The sequence below is a fragment of the Sarcophilus harrisii genome, chromosome 6 (assembly GCF_902635505.1).
Source record: "Sarcophilus harrisii chromosome 6, mSarHar1.11, whole genome shotgun sequence".
NCBI classification, from domain to species: Eukaryota; Metazoa; Chordata; class Mammalia; order Dasyuromorphia; family Dasyuridae; genus Sarcophilus; species Sarcophilus harrisii.
In genome coordinates, this window is record NC_045431.1 from 145881832 (window position 1) to 145900991 (window position 19160).

Sequence of the window (19160 nt, forward strand, 5' to 3'; positions counted from 1 at the left end):
TCTATTTCCCCATAACTTTTTGTTGAATGTAGTTTTTATTGCATCATGATCTGAAAAGAAAGCATTTACTATTTCTGCTTTCTTGCATTTAATTTTGAGGTCTTTATGTCCTAATATATGGTCAATTTTTGAATAGGTTCCATGAACTGATGAGAAGAAAGTATATTCCTTTCTATCTCCATTCACTTTTCTCCAAAGATCCAACATACCTAATTTTTCTAATATTCTGTTTACTTCTTTAATTTCTTTCTTATTTGTTTTGTGGTTTGATTTGTCTAATTCTGAGAGTGCAAGGTTGAGATCTCCTACTATAACAGTTTTGTTGTCTATTTCTTCTTGCAACTCTCTTAACTTCTCCTTTAGGAAGTTGAGTGCCATACCACTTGGTGCATATATGTTTAATATTGATATTGCTTCGTTGTTTATGCTACCCTTTAGCAGGATGTAGTTTCCTTCCTTATCTCTTTTAATTAGATCAATTTTTACTTTTGCTTGATCTGAGATAAGGATGGCTACCTCTTTTTGACTTCACCTGAAGCATAATAGATTTTGCTCCAGCCTTTTACCTTTACTCTATATGTATCTCCCTGCTTTAAATGTGTTTCTTGTAAACAACATATTTTAGGGTTCTGACTTTTGATTCAGTCTGCTATCTGCCTCCTCTTTATGGGGGAGTTCATCCCATTCACATTTACGGTTAGAATTACTAAATCTGTATTTCCTGCCATCCTAATAATCCCAGATTATGCTTTACTTATTCTTGCCTCCCCAACCTCTTTTCCCTTCCAAACTTATGTACCCCTCTTGTATCACAGTACTTATCCTCTTTATAATCCCTCCCTCCCCCTTTGAGTCTTTCCCCTTCCTTCCCTTATTACTCTTTCTTTTCCCTTTTCCTCTCCCGTTTTAATGGGAGAAGAATTTTCTCTAAAACAAATGTCAATTATTTTTCTTTGAGCCAACTCTGATGAGGAGTAAGATTCACACAATGTTCCTCCCTCTCTAAATTCCCTCAGATATGATAAGTTTCCTTTGCCTCTTTGTGGGATGTGGTTTCCCTCTTTTATCCTCCTTCCCACCTTATTCTGCCATCATCCCTTTTCCATATCTACTTCCCTTTTTATGTTATATCAGTACAATCAAATTATACATGTATTCTTTTGTATATCCACAACAGAAATACAATTCTCAAAGAGTTATTTTACCTTTTCGTCTCTTGAGTTCTATGGTTGGAGATCAAATTTTTGTTTAGTTCTGGTTTTTCTTCAGAAACAAATGGAATTCATTTGTTTCATTAAATATCCATCTTCTTCCCTGGAAGAAAATGCTCAGCTAGCTGGGTAGTTTATTCTTGCTGCATCCCAAGTTCTTGTGCCTTCGGAATATCATATTCAGGCCCTTCTTTCCTTTAATGTAGAGGCAGCAAGATCATGGGTGATCCTTATTGTGGCACCTCGGTATTTAAATGGTTTTTGCTGCTATGTAAAATTTTTCCTTAATCTGATAGTTCTGAAATTTTGCCACAATATTCCTTGGGGTTTTATTTTAGGGTTTCTTTCAGAAGGTGTTCGATGAATTCTTTCAAGTGCCTATTTTCCTTCTGATTCTATTACATCTGGCAGTTCTCTTTGATGATTTCTTGTAAAATAGTATCTAGGCTCTTTTTTCATCATAGTTTTCAGAAAGTCCAATAATCCTCAGATTATCTCTCCTAGATCTATTTTCCAAGTCTGTCGTTTATGCAAGTAGATAATTCATGGTTTTTTTTTTTTGTTTTGCTTGACTGATTCTTGCTGTCTCAATGAATCATTAGTTTCTATTTGTTCAGTTCTAATTTTTAAAGAATTATTTTCTTCATTAGCTTTTTTATTTCTTTCTGTATATGTCAATTAGGTTTTTAAATGTATTGTTTTGGTCTGTGAATTTTTTTCCATTTCACTAATTTTTTTTAATGAATTATTTTCTTTTTCCAATTCACAGATCCTACTTTCTTGCGAGTTCTTTGTCTTTTCCAATTCACAAATCCTACTTTCTAGTGAATTCTTTATTTTTTCCAATTCACAATTCTTACTTTCCTGAGATTTTTTTTACTTTTTCCAATTCACAAATTTTGTTTCCCTGCACTTCCTGAGGAATTTTTAACTTTTCAATTCGTATTTCAGGAAGTTGTTGCTCTCTTGTAAGGCTTCTCTTTCCTTTCCCATTTATCTTCTGACTCTCTTTTTAGGACTTTTAATGGTCTCTTCTATGAGAGCATCATGTAAGGAGGACAGTCTGATGCATTTTGCTGTTTGAGGTCTCTTCAGGTTTGCTGACCTGCTCTTTTCTGCATAGAAGCTGTCGATCATTCTTTCATCTTTTTATTCATGTTTTAAAGCCTTTAGGGTGGGTCTCCTAGGCAAGGGGGTTACCAGCTTCCTCTGCAGAGCAGGGAGAGATGTAAACCGATTTCCGGCTCTGAGGTATGAGAGTGCTCTGAGTGAGAGTCTTCCCTTCCCCCTACAGGAAGTGGATTCAGCACTGACCGAGCTATCAAAGTGCCCAGTAGGGCTGAGTAGGTTAGCGATTGCCCTCGGCTAGAGACTAAGGGGTGAAAGTGTCACTGCCCCAGGCCGGAGCCTCTTGTGGGACTGTGAGTATTAGCAGCTGACCGCAAACCGCAGACCACCCCGAACTCTGCCCCAGTGTCTCTGCCCAATGCAAATCGGCCCTGGAAAAGCTCTATGGCCCCAAGCCGAGCCCCCCACTGCGCAGATTGGAGGCTAACCCGGGTTGCATCCTCCTGCCATGCAGGATCACAGCTGCCCCAAGGAAAAGCCCTGTACTGCGGGTTGGGGCTGCGCTCTTGTGCTGAGATCTGTGCTTTCACTTTCGGTTTGAGACTCTCCTCAGAACCTAATTTCTCTCCCCATCTGCGCTGATCTCCCCCTTGGCCCCAGAACCAACCTTTTTTGGCGAGACTGCAGATTTTCTTCGGCCGGTGAGTTGTTCTACTTATCTTTACGAATTGTAGCAGTCAAGACTATTTTTGAGGCTGGATATAATATTGATAAAGAGGGTAAGAGAAGAGCTTAGAAAGTCGCGTGTGTCTTCTCCGCCATCTTGGCCCCCCCCTCCATTCTATTTTCATCCAGAAAGCAATGAAATAGGTATTTCCAAACTACTCCTAGTCTTATTTCTAGTTCCAGACAACATGAACATCTGCATACAGAGGTAGACTGAACATAACCCCATTGTTTTAAGTGGAAGCAGCCCAAGCTGCCCAATTCTTCCTTGACATCATCTGTTCTAGTGAGACTAGGTCAATATAGTATTCAAATGACTTTTCAGTCTTCTACTTCCATGAAAAATTAAGAGAGCACAGGACAAACATAGATCTTCTACCTGGAAAGGAATAGATGTCTGTCTGCTGGGGGTGGGGGGTGATTTGAAAGATGGAATAGGAATCAAACTGATTCAATGGATCTTTATCCAAAAGCCAGTGCTGAAATGGCATTTGATCAATAGAAATGACTGTCAACCAGAATCTCATAGGATACAGATAAAACTATCATAGATTTCCAAGATTTATCAAGTCTCTACAATTCCATTAAAAATGAAGCCTTATAAAGGATTGTTTTAGAGGGAGAATCTACAGAGTAACAATGATGACTGATTGCTGGTTTATTTTCCCCTGAATTTTTAATGTGGGCAGAATGGATCATACATTAAAGAAAGCTTAATGCTTGCCAGCCTGTGGTGTTTAAATGCAATATTCACTTTCATAATCCTCCATGCAGTCTAGTAGTTTCTCTTTGTCATTGGTATGCTATTCCTTTCTAGATATGTCTAGACTCTGGTACAGTCTGAAACTCTGAAGTACCTTCTTGAATATTTTACATTTGTGGGAGCCTAACAAAAACCGGCTTGCAGCGACAGACATAAGACTGGATTTAGACTGATGCAATAGGGCAAGTGAGTGAAGGCCATTAGTTGGGTTTATTTCTTTATCATGATTGTGGTGTAGTAGAAATAATACTAATAGTAACAGTAGTAGTAATAGTAGTGGTAAAGACAACATTTATATGGAACTTTAAGATGTGCAAACAATTGTACATTTGCTATCTTATTTGGGTCTCACAACAATTCCTTAAGGTAGGTATCAAGGTTGCTGAATTGGGAATTGGGGTTACTAGGTTTAAATCTTGTCTACGACACTTGTTACTTTTGTGACCTCATCTAATCATTTTAGTTATCTAGGCTTCAATTTTTTCAACCTCAAAATGAATTGACTGTATTTGAAAGATTTGAAGGTCCTTTAAATCTCTAAATCTATGATCAGTAATTCGAAAATAACTAAAATGTGATTGTTTAAACTTAAGTTTCAATGTATCTCTATGGTAAAGGGATTAGATTAATGATTTTATAAAACTCAAGCTTTTGGGATATTAAGGGGTATTAATTAAAGTTCTTTATGTAATACTAGAACTAGTGAAATGAAGTCTTTTTACTCAACTATTTTAGTCTTTCCCCAACTGGATCAAGGAAATACATAACTGGGAGAAAATACTAGAGAAAGGAAGTCAAATGGCTTTCTTTTCAGCCAAAGAACAGGTATGAATAAATTTGAAGGAAATGTTTCATCCTATATATTAGTTGAACCAATTCCCAATTCTAATGGAAAGAAATTATTTAGAGCTCCATATCTGGGTTATGACTCACTTGCATTACTTAAACACACACACATGCACAAATAGGCATTTATTTTTTCTTTTTTTCTACTATCCTCTCCTCTATGGACATTAACATAAAAAGAAAAATAAACTTCTCATAACAAATATATATAGTCAAGCAAATTGATATCTCATTGGCCATATAAAAACGAATCTACATTTTGTTCTTTATTTTGAATCCATTGCCTTTCTGATAAGAAGTCCTGAATGTTTTCTTCAGTCCTCTGGAAGTGTGGTTTATCATCGCAATGATCAGAATTCTGAAACCCTCACTTTTCATTGTAGTCACTCAACCAGGGACTTTAGTTGAAGACTTTTAGGGTCTTAGCACTAGAACCTTTAGATTTGAGTCTCACCTTCATTACTTTCTAGTGCTATATATAACTATGGATGAGTGGATATATATAACTATGGATATATATATATATATATCCATAGTTATATATAACTATGGATATATATATATATATATCCATAGTTATATATATCCATATATATATATCCATATATATATCCATATATATATATATATATGTCACAAAGTACTATATCTATCTATATCTATATCTATATGTAGATATAGTACTTTGTGACCTATAAAGATACAGAAAATGTGAATTATTTTGATTATTTCTTTCACACAAACTTAAAATTATTGCTTTTAAGTCTGAGTCATTTATACCACTTTTTCTCCCTTATAGTGGATCTTTTATGATTGGTATCTGCTGGAGGACAGAAATCCCTCAATGTCTGTCTACCTACCTGGATCCCTGAGACCACTGAGGGGGCCTGCAGGAGATTTCAGAACTATCCTCTCTCTCAAAAATGAGAGAGAGATATTTAAGTAGTCACAGTCTCACAGGCTCATGGTATTTTAATAGGCATTGAGGAATTTTTTTGTATGCCAGCAGAAATAGCTTTCTAATGACCTTTTACCCTCACATTCTGGAATATATCCATTGCCACCAATCTATATCCCTCTTTCTCTAAACTGTTTAAGATTTACTGCCCTCTGGAACTTTCCCTGACTAAAGCCCATGATGCTCTTCCACCAATCATTTCATCAATATCAAAAATCTCTGTTACTAATTATATATGTTTCTTCCATTCATTTCATGTATGCATGTAAATACACACACACACACACACTTTCTCTTACATACACACATATATTTTGCAAGGCAATTGGGATTAAGTGACTTGTCCAGGGTCACACAACTAGCAAGTGTTGTGTCTGAGGCTGGATTTGAATTTGGATTCTCCTGACTTCGGGGCAAATGACCTAGCTCCCCTACTCATGTATAATAATTGGGAAAGAACCTTTTTTTCCTTTTCTAGACAGTGAATTGTAGGAAAGAGCATTAGATCAGAAATAAGCAGCAAAACCATTGTACTTCTCTGGGAATCAGAATTTCATATGCTAAGTGGGGGTGATAATGCCTGCCCTACCAAACTTCTAGAATTGCTCTGAGGATAAGGTGGGATTTGTCAGTTCCTAAGCAAGGACCATGCATTTTACTTTCCCTGGTGGGTGATCCAAGTTTGTTGTGTTTGAACATAAGATATTTTTGAGCATCTCGATATCTTTTCCCCTAAATCACTTCTACTTAGGTCCTATATTCTCTTATTAAAATGTTATCTGTTATTGTTATTTGTCCTTCATTCTAAAAGGACTATGACATCAGGGAGGTGATGCCATGACATGTAAGTGATTTAGATTTAAGTGAGGGTGGGCTGCACAAAGTCACCAGTCTCACTTTTGTTTAGGCCTTAAGATTGATTCAGAGTGAATAGAAATAGCAATTATTTCTGTTTTGACTAGATATCCTGGTGTCTTCCCCTCCTCGACTGTCTTTTTTTTTTTTTTTTGACTGAGTGACAGAGGTCCTTCTTTGCCTCATTTTTTACCTACCTTAATCACTGAATGGGCATTGCCTCAGTCAAACTGAAATCTGTTAAAGATTTTAACTTAAAAAAAAAACCCAAAATCTCCCACTGCCAGAGAAAGTAAAGTTGGTGATTTTGTACAACTCTTACTTAATTCAGCTCATGTACATGCCATGGCATCACCTCCCTAATATCATGGTCTTTTTTGAGAATGAAGAATAAACAACAGGGTGGAGTTGCTCCACTGAGGACCCAACTGAATTGGTCAGTTGGGCAGTCCTTCATTTTCTTCCTTCCTTTTTCCTTTGATGCTTTGTTCCTTTATTCCTTTGATCCTTTGTTCCTTCATTCCTTGAATCCTCCATTCCTTTGTTCATTCATTCATTTGTTCATTTCTTCCTTCTTTCTTTTTTTCTTTCCTCCCTTGGAATGGTTTCCATTCCAAAGTTAATTATGGCATTTCTTCTTTACTATTCTAGGAACCCATTCTAGGGACTAAAATGTAATTTAAACTATTTCCAAATAGAGTTTTCTAGGAAGTATGAAGTGGTTCTCTCATAAACCATAACTGAAAGATCAGTGGATTGAGAATTGAGGCCTACATTCTAGTCCTATAATGGAGATTAATGAATTTGGAGTTGTAGGATTCAAGTTTAAATCTTTGTCCAGAGAGTTAGGATAATGGATAGAACAATGGATTTGGAGGCAGAGGTCCTTGAATTCAAATTCTACTTAAAAAATCTAACTAGATAAGAGATCCTGGGTGTGAATCCAGAAGGTTGGACTCACTGATTTCTAAGGTTCCTTTTAGATGTATATCTATGATAATATAATTTGATGACCAGGATGATCTTGGACAAGTAAAGTAATTCTATCTCCTTATTTTCTTGTCTGTAAAATGAAGGACTGGATTATATAATACTTAAGGTTCCTATCACCTCTTCATTTATTGCAAAAAGTCACAATAAATGTATCTCTGTGATTCTCTTATTCTTTACTCTTCAGAACAAAAGACAACAAGAAAGATAAAACAAAACATACATAGGCAAATAAGCAAGGATAAAGACTGGTTTGTTCTTCAGCAATTTTTCAGTCCTATCTGACTCTTTGTGATCCCTGTGTTTTGGCAAAGATACTGAATTTGTTGGCCATTTCCTCCCTCTATCTCATTTTACAGATGAAGAAACTAAAGCAAACAAGGTTTAATGACTTGCCCATGGCCATATACCTCAAAAATGTTGGAGATCACATTTGAACTCAGCTGGGTTTTCCTTACTCCAGACGTGGCACTCTATCCATTGTGCCACCTTGCTATTCTTACTCTATAAAGACCAGAGATTCACCAAAGTCAGAAGCATTTGGACTTCTTTAAGACATATACTCCCCCCACCCTGATTCCTTACTCCTTTCTCATTAAGAAAATATGCACACTCACTTACAATATGAATTTTCTAACTTTCAAATGGGCATTTCCTGTATGCAAGAAATGATTCACATGGCTGACTTTCTTATACACACAATGCCTCCATCTGGCTATGAAACCATCATCCAGATTTTAGAGGAAGAATAAACCTATAGGTGTTTTACAATAAGACAAATATGAAGAGTAGTTCCCTGTTACCACTAGATTTAATTATTCTATCTGTCATCTTAACTCTTCAACCTTGTCCTCTTGGATGTATGAGAGGCAACTACACCACAACAATGCAATTAATGGCAAACATTTATTGAAAAACACTTTATATATAGTTCATGTAATTCTTACAACAATCTTGGGAGATAGGTGCTATCATTATCCTCATTTTATAGAAAAGGAAATTGAGGCAGATAATTGTTAATACTCAGAATTATCAGGAGTACCTCTGGTAAGATTAAAAATAAGGACTCCATGTCTATCACTTTCTCCACTCAACTGTTGAACTATTCAGTAATCTGAAAAGGCTCTCAATTTGACCATTTCGTAAGTAAGCTCTATAGTACTTACAATTTCAAGTTGAGTCTATAGTCATCACTGGGAGGATTCAATACAAAAATCAGATTTATTGGGAGGATATCTGCCAGGAAATGAGTGACATGTTGTTTTCCCCAATAGGACATAACCCATGTTATGGAAGTTTTATTTTTGTATTTCTAGTTTATCTTTGTATCTCTAACACCTAGAACCATACTTGACACATAGCTAAATGAGGGTCTCAATGGCTTAATAAGAGGGCAGGCAGTAAAAGAGAATAGTAGGTATTTCTTCTTTTTTGTCTTGCCAGGAAATCTGCAGGTTACCAAGGGATTAAATTTCTTTTCATTTTTAAAGGATTGGTTCTATGTGGGGATTTATTATTAGACAACTTGAAGAGCAGCTATTTTAAATCATGTCATACATGTGGTTGACCTCAAATAGATTACTTTGATGCACGTTGATAAATGATTCAACATAAAATGAAGAGTCATTGTGACTCAGGAAGCCAACCACTCATTTCTGAATGAATGGTCACTGAAAGCAGCCAGACTGCTCTGTTTGGAATATTTTCCTCTTCCCTTTTGGCATTTTTTCTTATCCTCAAGTACAGGGGTCTCAAATTTGACTTTATACATCGAGATTTTTGCCCCAGTCTCTGAAAAGATGACATTTTTTTCATCAAAGCAACTTTGTGCTCTTGGTCTCAGAAAAAGTTTGAGGTCTGGCATAATGAGTTAGAACTTTTTAGAGGTTAGCTATTACTGATAGTCTAGAGTTGAAAATAGTAGAGTCATACTGTCTCTGAGATGGGAAAGATCTTAATAGTCACTTGGTTCAATCCTTGTTTGATAGGAAAATGCTCTTCATAACTTCTATCTATACATGTATTCTAAAAATATTGGCAAAATTGTACAGGGACCAGTTGAAGTTTAGGTGGCTAAAGGTGCCTTGAAGACATAACTAGAATATAGATAAAGGCCTCCTGATTCAGAGCTCTATTTCACTAATCCTCTGCATGTAATGGCTGTGATGCTTTTGCTTTTCACATTTCCCTTTGAAGAGGTCATCTAGCAAAAATCCCTAAATGAATTTGATGTCAAAAGGGGTAAAGAATTAATCAGCCAAAATATATTGTGTCTTCTTCATGCTAGGCTCTGAGGAGGCAAAGATAAAAAAAGAATCATCCCTTCCCTTAAATAACTAATATTCTACTAGGGAAAGATAACAAGTTCTTGAAAATTCTTAAAAATTCATTTACACACATATACTGTATTTATACATACACATATATTTATCTGTGTACATATACACATGCATAACAGTGTATCAACATATACACTATATATTGAGATAGAGAGATAGTAATAAGTAGGTAGATAGATACATCAGTAATAATAGATAGATAAGATAGGTAGATAGATAGATAGAAATTGGTGGAACAGGGTGAGAAACATTAACAACTTGAATAATCAAGAAAGGCCTTTTCAAAAAGTTGGCCTTTAAACTGAATCTTGGAGCTAATGATTACAGAAGGCAGAAACAGAGATTTCCAGATATAGAGTATATTTGAGCAAAGAAATAGAGAGGAATGATAAATTGTTATATACAGTGAATGACAAATAGACCAGTTTGTCTAAGACTTAGAATGTATTAATAAGAGTAGGATGTTGTCAGACTGGCTAGAATGACAGGGAAAGATAATGCAGAATGTTGGATGGGATGTGGGAAAACAGGGACACTAATACATTGTTGGTGGAATTGTGAATACATCCAACCATTCTGGAGAGTAGTTTGAAACTATGCACAAAAAGTTATCAAACTATGCATACCCTTTGATCCAGCAGTGTTACTATTGGGCTTATATCCCAAAGAGATCATAAAGAAGGGAAAGGAATCTGTATGTGCACGAATGTTTGTGGCAGCTCTCTTTGTAGTGGCCAGAAACTGGAAACTGAGTAGATGCCCATCAAATGCAGAATGGCTGAATAAATTGTGGTATATGAATAATATGGAATATTACTGTTCTGTAAGAAATGACCAACAGGATGATTTCAGAAAGGCCTGGAGAGACTTACACGAACTGATGCTGAGTGAAATGAGCAGGACCAGGAGATCATTATATACTTCAACAACAATACTATATGATGACCAGTTCTGATGGACCAGGCCATCCTCAGCAATGAGATCAACCAAATAATTTCCAATGGAGCAGTAACGAACTGAACCAGCTATGCCCAGAAAAAGAACTCTGGGAGATGACTAAGAACCATTACAATGAATTCCCAGTCCCTATATTTCTGCCTGCCTGCATTTTTTATTTCCTTCACAAGCTAATTGTACAATATTTCAGAGTCCAATTTTTTTTTTTGTACAGCAAAATAACGGCTTGGTCATGTATACTTATTGTGTATCTAATTTATACTTTAATATATTTAACATCTACTGTTCATCCTGCCATCTAGGGGAGGGGGTGGGGGGAAGGAGAGGAAAAATTGGAATAAAAAGTTTGGCAATTGCCAATGCTGTAAAATTACCCATACATATAACTTGTAAATAAAAGGCTATTATTAAAAAAAAGAGTAGTATATAATTAATCTTAAAAATATAGACTGGATACAGAGTGTGAAGGCTTTAAATTCTTGGAACAGATGAGTTTGCATTATGACCTAAAGTAGTTGGGGGCTATTGAAGCTTGAGCAGAGGAGTGATATGGTCAGACTTGTTCTTTGTTCACTCACAGGATGATATGGGTTCCAGTCTCTTTGAACAATAGTAGGTTTAGAGGTCTTATTCTTTCTGAAAGTTTTCTCTCCTCCTAATCTTTGCAAAATATTTCATCATTAAGGCATAGTAGCTATCCTTGCTGAACTTTGCTGATACAAACATTAAGGCCTCAAGGTTTATGCAGAAAAAAAAATATATATATATATAATATTATATATATATACAAAACTTTGTTATTTTTATGGTTCAAAGCATCAACAATCCACATTTCTTACTTACTGCTCTTCTGGCTGCTTTGTGTAGTCGACACAGTACTCCTAAATTGTTGATCGAAATCTTGAGGGTTTGCAGTGCTGAAAACACTTGAGCTCTCATTTTGGGGTGTTTCTTTTGCTGTGAAGGCAATAAATATTCTTTTTTTATTAATGTTAATAGTAAAAATTATCTTAGGTAAAAAGCTAGAAATCTGAGTCATTCATTCTGACAATCAATGCATTTGACTGGCACTTAGTGCATTTGATTACTGGAAATGCTGATTCATCTGCTCATTTCTACCAGTTTGACAACAAAGGAATTTGACTGATCAGGCATTTGGTAACTGGATTAGTACCAAAGTCTCTGAGACTGTAATTTAGATTGTATTTATGCCTCTAGGGAGGCCACTGAGTCAAACTCTTTTCATTTGACAGATGAGGAAATAGAAACTAGAAAGGTTATGACTTGCCCAAGATCATACAGGTAATAAATAGCAAAGCTGTTGTTTGAACTCAAGATCTTTGGTTCCAAATCCATTTTCCTTTCCACTGTACCAGGTCTGAGAGGAGGTGAGGGATAACCATTTGAGGAATTCAAATATTCCTAAATTTTGAACAAGTCATATTAAAGGAACTGAGGATGAGTGGGAGAGATCCTGAAGTTTCAAGATCTGGTATTTTGGAGAATGTTGTTCCTATTGACAAAATAAAACAAACAAACAAAGTCAGGGGGGATATGTTGTTGGTTTTCAGGAATGGAAGAAATGATCTCAAATACCCAGCAGGTATTAGAATTGTATAATTTTGGCCCAGACAAAAATATTCATTTGAAAATAATCTATATAGTTTGAAGTTATGTGAGTGGGTCAAAGTGTCCAAAGAAGAGAATAAAAAATAATTGGGTCTGAGTATCAAGATTAATACTAGATGTCTTTATTTGGAGGAAGGAAGAAGGAATTGTGCCCTGGAGAATTAGGAAAACAAAATCATTGTTGTCTAGGGGTATATTTCCAATAAAGAATGGTGGGTTAGCAGAGTTAAATAATTCTGAGAAGCTAAGAAGAATGAGACAAGGTCACAGATGTGCACAAAAATATTTTATGAATTTTTTTGTTTTTATTTTATAAGGAATGTTTGATTTTTAATTAAAAATAAATTTTAGTTCCATTTTAATTGATAAAAATGTTTTATGATTGAGTTTTCAACAAATATATGCCTCAAAAATAAAAAAAATAAAATTCCATAGGTACACACATTAAATAGATTGTATACACCTATGGCCAAGGCTGATAGTGATTATGAATTCATAGAAAATGCTTTGTGCCTTTCAATCAATCAGCATGCATTTTTAAAATTTCAACTATATTCCAGGCACTGTATTAAACTCTGATCATACCAATATAAAAATACATTCAAGGAGTTTCTGGACAGAAAATAGAAAATATAATAAAAATAAAGAAAACAAATCAAGCAAGGCCTTTTGGGAAGGTATATTCCCTTACCCATTGAAAACATATTTATGTTAAATACATAGAGAAGTAATTAAGAAGCTAGAAACTAGGTGTCAAAGAAAATTGGGATAACAAATATAGTGCAGAGTATTCATGCAAGAAATTTGACAGGAAAGAAGGAAAAATAAGAAACTGTGTTTCTTGAGGTCACATTATATATTTATACAAAGGTCTCTGTAGTCTAAAGAAATAGAAATAAGTCACAAAGGGCAGGCACTGAACATTTTATACATTTAACATGAGAACTGTTCAGTCTTTCGTGGCTTATTTACTCATACCTTAGACATAATTATGATAAACTTCAGTTTCTCAGCCCTGAACGGTTAGAAAAAAAGCAAGTTAGACTAAACATTGTGGAAAATGTCTGTTATCCTTGTGATTGCTTTCAGTTAAGCCAATCAAGTTCACACTAAACTAAGGTAGGGTGATTCAGTCTGGTCTAGAAACAGAGCAAGTCAAAGCTCCTATGCTGATTAGAAGGGACTGGGCCTGTGGAGTCCTTGTATTTCCAACATGGGTAGTATAGAAGACTAAGTGTAAAAATGAAGATAAATTGGAAGGATAGAAGGAAGCAAGCAAATAAGCAAAGAAAGAAGGAAGGAAGGAAGGAAGGAAGGAAGGAAGGAAGGAAGGAAGGAAGGAAGGAAGGAAGGAAGGAAGGAAGGAAAAAAATAGGTGAAATGCAAGAGAGAGAAGCACAGTGACAATGTAACAATAAGGGAGGATACCAAGAAACCAAAAAAGCAAAACCAAACAAACAAAAAAACAACAACAACCAGACCCACCTCAGAAGGGATAACTATCTGGGCCCATTTTGTGTAGGGGAAAACAGAGTTGTACACATGAATAGCCATTAACTTTATTGCACTTTAGTATAAATTGATGTAATTATAAAAATTTAAATTCTATTTAAGAAGTGAGTGAAATGTTAGTATATTTTAGAGGTATTTCTACCCAAGCTTATTAAAAGAAAGCCAATCTGATTTTTAAAGGATTAAGTTTCAGCTAACTAGAAAAGTAACTTCCACAGAATAGCTCATTCTCTGTTGATACTGGATAAATAAGGTGTGCCACTTACCTGTCTTTACCACTGCTGAGCTAGATGAAGACTTTATAGAAATCACAGTTGTTGATAATGATTCTTTGACTGTTCCTATTTTGATGAGATAAATAACATCATTATTATTAACCAGAGTTCTCATCATTTCTGTCAAGAGAATAATCAAATGTAGGTAGAAAATGGGGATGGGTGGGAATTATTCTGTAGAGATGTTTATTAAGCATTCAAATTAGAGACTTTCTCTATTTCCTAGCACCATTCCCTAGTGAGTAAGAACTCTGGTTGGCCCCAGAATCCCTGTTTTTTCAGCAATTGACTATTTCACTTATAGACTCATATTAATGGTATAATTCCTAACCATCACCTTTCTTTAATGTAATTAAAATATCACAAGAGACAGGAAATAATTCAGAGAGCATAAAGAAATACTTGTTTTCTGGGGGTAGGGAGATTCAATTCATAGGATCACATATGTAGAGGCAGATTGGATGTTAGCAATTGGTTTAATCTAACTCTTTAATTTTACAGAAGAAAAAGATTTTAGGTGACTTTCTGAAATAAAATTAAGCAGTAGTTAGAATCCAAATCCATTTGACCCCAGTTCAATAATCTTTCCATTATAGTAGTAATCACCTCTCATCATTTACAATCATGCATATGAAGGGTCCAATAAATGCAAGTAAATTTACTACATACAAGTTTTTTTTTTTTTTTTTTTTTTTTTTTTTTTTTTTTTTTTTTTTTTAAAGAAGGTGGATTTTCTAGGATCTGGAAATGACATGCATACTTCTCAGGATGAAAAAAAAAATAGAATCCATTTGGTCTTTGAGTTACTAAAGTAAAAGTAAGATGAATGTAGCAATCTTGTGTCCACCCCAAAGGAATATAAGTTGAAGCATATCTTGGACTGTTGGACATATGACATCCCCCCCCCCCCAATGAATTAAAAAACAAACAAACTTATGTCTAGCTCTATGTCTTTGGAAAGGGACTGGCAAACATTTTTACCTTCTTATTCTGAATAAAACCTAATTGATTAAATAATGGGAGATAATCTGATGTGTAATGGATAAAATGCTGGACTTGTAAACATGAAGACCTAAGTTCAAAATTTACATTTTATGTTTGTTAACTATAGGACATGGACAGCTTGCTTGCCTTTTCTGATCTTCTGTTTCCCCTGCAAATTGATGATAACAATATCTGTAATATTCCAGGATTGTTGCAGATTTCAAATAATGCATTTTATACAAAGTACTTCATAAACTTTAAAAGGCTATGTAAATAATTTTATTATATAATAATATGATTTTAATTATATAGATATATAATATAAGATATAATACAATATATAATATAATTTTAAATTTATTATTTACTTAATTTATTAATATCGCTTCAAACTTGAAAAGACCAAACTGATTTTAGGTAACTATTTCAGATATACAGTATGAAGATATGATAGCTTGAGAACACAGGAAGTTATCATTACTGACATCCTGTCTCCTAATAAAGATGTTCAAAGATGTTCTCAATGAATCTACGGAAGATGAAATGCATTCCAGCAGTTTTGTTCAGTAAAAAAAAATATTATTTTATCTGTTTGGATAGCTAGTGGCTCATTGTAGATGGAGTCAGTGGGATCTAAATTCAAATCCAGCCTCAGATACTTACTAGCTATGTAACCCTGGACAAGTCACTTAAACTGTGTGCCTCATAATAATAGTGCCTACCTCTCTGAATTAATAAGAAGATCAAATGAGATAATAACTGTTTATCACTTAACATGGTATCTGGCACATAGTAGGAGCTTAACAAATGCATGCTTTCTTGTTTTCCTTCCTTATTGTCTCAAAAGAACAATACTAGGAAAATAACTTGCTCCTCCACTATTTCTATTCAAACTCCATTAAACAGCAGGATGACAAGAAATAGATGATTACATTGATGATGATGATAACACAACTTACACTTGCATGCCATTCACATCTCTTTTTCTCATTTATATCTTTAAAAAGTCTTTAAGATGTGGGTGAACAAGTTGTGGAATATGATTATATAAGAATACTACTATTTTATAAGAAATGATGAGCTCAATAATCTTAGAAAAAACATGAAAAGATTTGCATGAAATAATGATGAAGTATGAAATGAGCAGAACAAGGAGAACATTGTATATAGTAACAGCAATATTGTTTAAGAACAACTTTGAATAACTAAATCATTTTAAGTATTATTAATATACAAATTAACTGAAAGAATATAGAAAAGAAGATACTATCTGCATCCAAAGAACTGATAAATAGAAGTATGTATAGAATAATTCATACATACATTTGTGTCTAGTAGTAGCCATCTTTAAGGGCAGGATAGGGGGAGGGAAAATTTTCATATTAACTTTGTTGTATATTTAAAAGAAATAGCAAATTGTACACTATTGTGTACAACGACTTACAATGTCATATATAATTGTTATTTTTATTTATTATTATGAACATTTGTTCCATAAATAAAAAAATGAAAGCTGTTAACACAGATAAGGAAATTTTGCAGATAAGGAAATTAAGTCATAGATGAATTAAATTAATTCTTGAAAATTCCACAGTTAGTAAATGGCAGGACATGAGCTTTTTTTTTTTTTTTTTTTGACTACTTGTCCAGCCCTGTATCCATTCAGATTGTAAAAAACATGTGATACTTAGTCTTCATATTCAATATCTTTCTTTCTCTGAAGCACTTTGCCATCACCTATGTCATTCTCATCCTTGTATAGCAGGATGAAGTCTTGCTTTTCTCTAAGTATAGGAGTCACTAAATCAGCTCAAACCCTATTGGAGAAGCTAATGAGATAATAAGAAGGGAGAAAACTCTTGGTTAAACCATATGCTCTGGTTTTTGACTGGATCAGAGCAAGTCAATAGGCCACATGGATTGAACATTTCACACTTCTTTCATGAAGGAGCCTCTGCCATTGGCAAGAAAAATGTAAAATTAGTGAATAAGTTTCAGGTTTCAGATAAAGATCAGAAGTTTGGCAGTTACAAGAGATAGTATACTTTGGATTGTAAACAAAGATAATCTTATTGGAAAACCTTTGAAGAAAGGTCAGTAGTAAACCACAGAGTTTCATTCTTATAATCTCTTTTTTTACTCCAAGAAAACACATATTAACCAGAAGAACATTTTTGTGTTTTCAAAATATCATTCCTGAGAATTTCCTATTGCACCTGGATCACTATCTCCATGGAATCTTAGCTATGATTTCTCTGGGTCCTTTGAATCAGATTTCTTGGACTCTAGAGTGTCTTTTAGAGCAAAATTGGCTTTCCTTTTTTATCTTATTTTTTTTATCACAAATATTAAAATGGGAAAGTGTCTTTGACTTAAGGTCCAAATGATTTTCACTCTGACAACAAGTTCCTCCTTACTGGCAAGATAAGAATGAGGTCTAAAATTAGAGAGAAGAGAAAGGAATGTGCATTCATATAGCAACTACTATATGGCAGACCCTGTGCTAGATGCTTCACAAATATTATCACATTTAATCCTCACATAATCACATAATAAATACTTTTAACAGTTGAGGAAACTGAGGAGAACAGAGGTTAAGTAACTTGCCAGAGTTCATAAATTTCTGAGGTAATGACTTTATTTATATATTTGTATTGCTAGTGGCAAATACAAAGCATGGTGTATAGTAAATTACTAATAACTGTTTATTGATTAATTGATTTCCTCATGAATTTCTGAGGTATATACATAGCTATATTATCATTTCCATTTTTATGTAAGGAAAATTAGGAATTTCAGTATCTTGCCCAAAGTCCTATAGATACAGTAATAAGTTATTAGAGTCAGAATTTGAATCCAGATCTTCTGATTCCATATGTACCACTTTCCTCACTTTATGTTTTGTCTTTCTGTAGGATACAGAGGGATTTTGTTCTTAAATCCATTTTGTCTAACCAAGTTATTTGACTGCTTCTAGGACAAAATACAAATTCTTCAGTGCTCTCCTTCCTTCCTTCCTCTCTCCCTCCCTCTCTCCCTTCCTTCCTTCCTTCCTTCTTCTCTTTCTTCTCTCCATTATGAAGAACATTGCAAGGAACTGGAAAAGATACAACTTTAAGTAGGCATTATCTAGTGCTTGCAATCAAACAAAGGTGTGACAACACAATTAACTCCTATATAGAATACAATAACATTTATGCAAATTCAACATTTAAGCAAATTGTATATATACAATATAATACATTACTACTCAAAATTTAGTAATATAAAGTCGATGGCTTCTATACAAATCTTTTCTATAAAAAGTCATCTTTTTGGATCAACAGCCATTCCTACCACCCCTTATCACATAATTAACACCCTCAGCAGTTATCTCAATTAATGGACCATTCTTTTAATGACCCACTACTAGGCATTTAAGTCACTATTAAGTAGTTCTCCACAGAGGATTAATTGATCCAAATACCTTTGGAAAACAGCCATCTCATTAAGATAAAATGTAACCTCTCAAGATGAAGAATTCACTATAGATGTACTGAATGCCAGTCTTACTAATATATACATATGTAAGCTGTTCTTATATTTATTATTTTGTATCCTTATACTGCACTCCCAGTTTTCTTAAACACAAGGGCAATTACTAAGTAGCCAGTTTTATAAATAGTATCAACAACCAGAGTCCCACAGAAATCTCCAGTTAGACTTTGTAAACAGCAAGTGACTTTGAGCTAATAAAAAATAGATTGGAACACATCTGTGTGTAGCACAATCAAATCGAATTCAAAATTTGATTAAAGTTATCTCTTTTAGCCACCTCTTGGAGCATTATCTTTTTCTATAAGAGAAAATTTTCATATAATATCTTTGGTAGTAAGTGTTAGAGGATGGATTTAAAATCGGGTCCTCCTGAATACAAGGTCATTGTTTCATCTATTGTACCACATTGCTGTCTTGGTACTTAATCTCTTAATAGCCAGCATCTTCTTAGATTTGTAGTTTGGCTCATCTGATTCAGCCTTCAGAATGTCATATATGATCTGGATCTTT

At 34.4% G+C, this 19160-nt stretch overlaps 1 protein-coding gene across 2 annotated transcripts in view; it reads right to left on the reverse strand.

Moving 5' to 3' along the window:
- The window catches only part of EMCN (endomucin), a 155017-nt gene that overhangs the window by 68347 nt on the left and 67510 nt on the right, over nucleotides 1-19160 (reverse strand). For both annotated transcript variants that reach the window (XM_031943091.1, XM_031943092.1), the window contains exons 4-5: nucleotides 14121-14195; nucleotides 11557-11670 (exon numbers count right to left, since the gene is read on the reverse strand). In XM_031943091.1, coding sequence (XP_031798951.1) covers nucleotides 11557-11670; nucleotides 14121-14195 — 189 coding nt within the window. The remainder of the gene's footprint in view (nucleotides 1-11556; nucleotides 11671-14120; nucleotides 14196-19160) is intronic.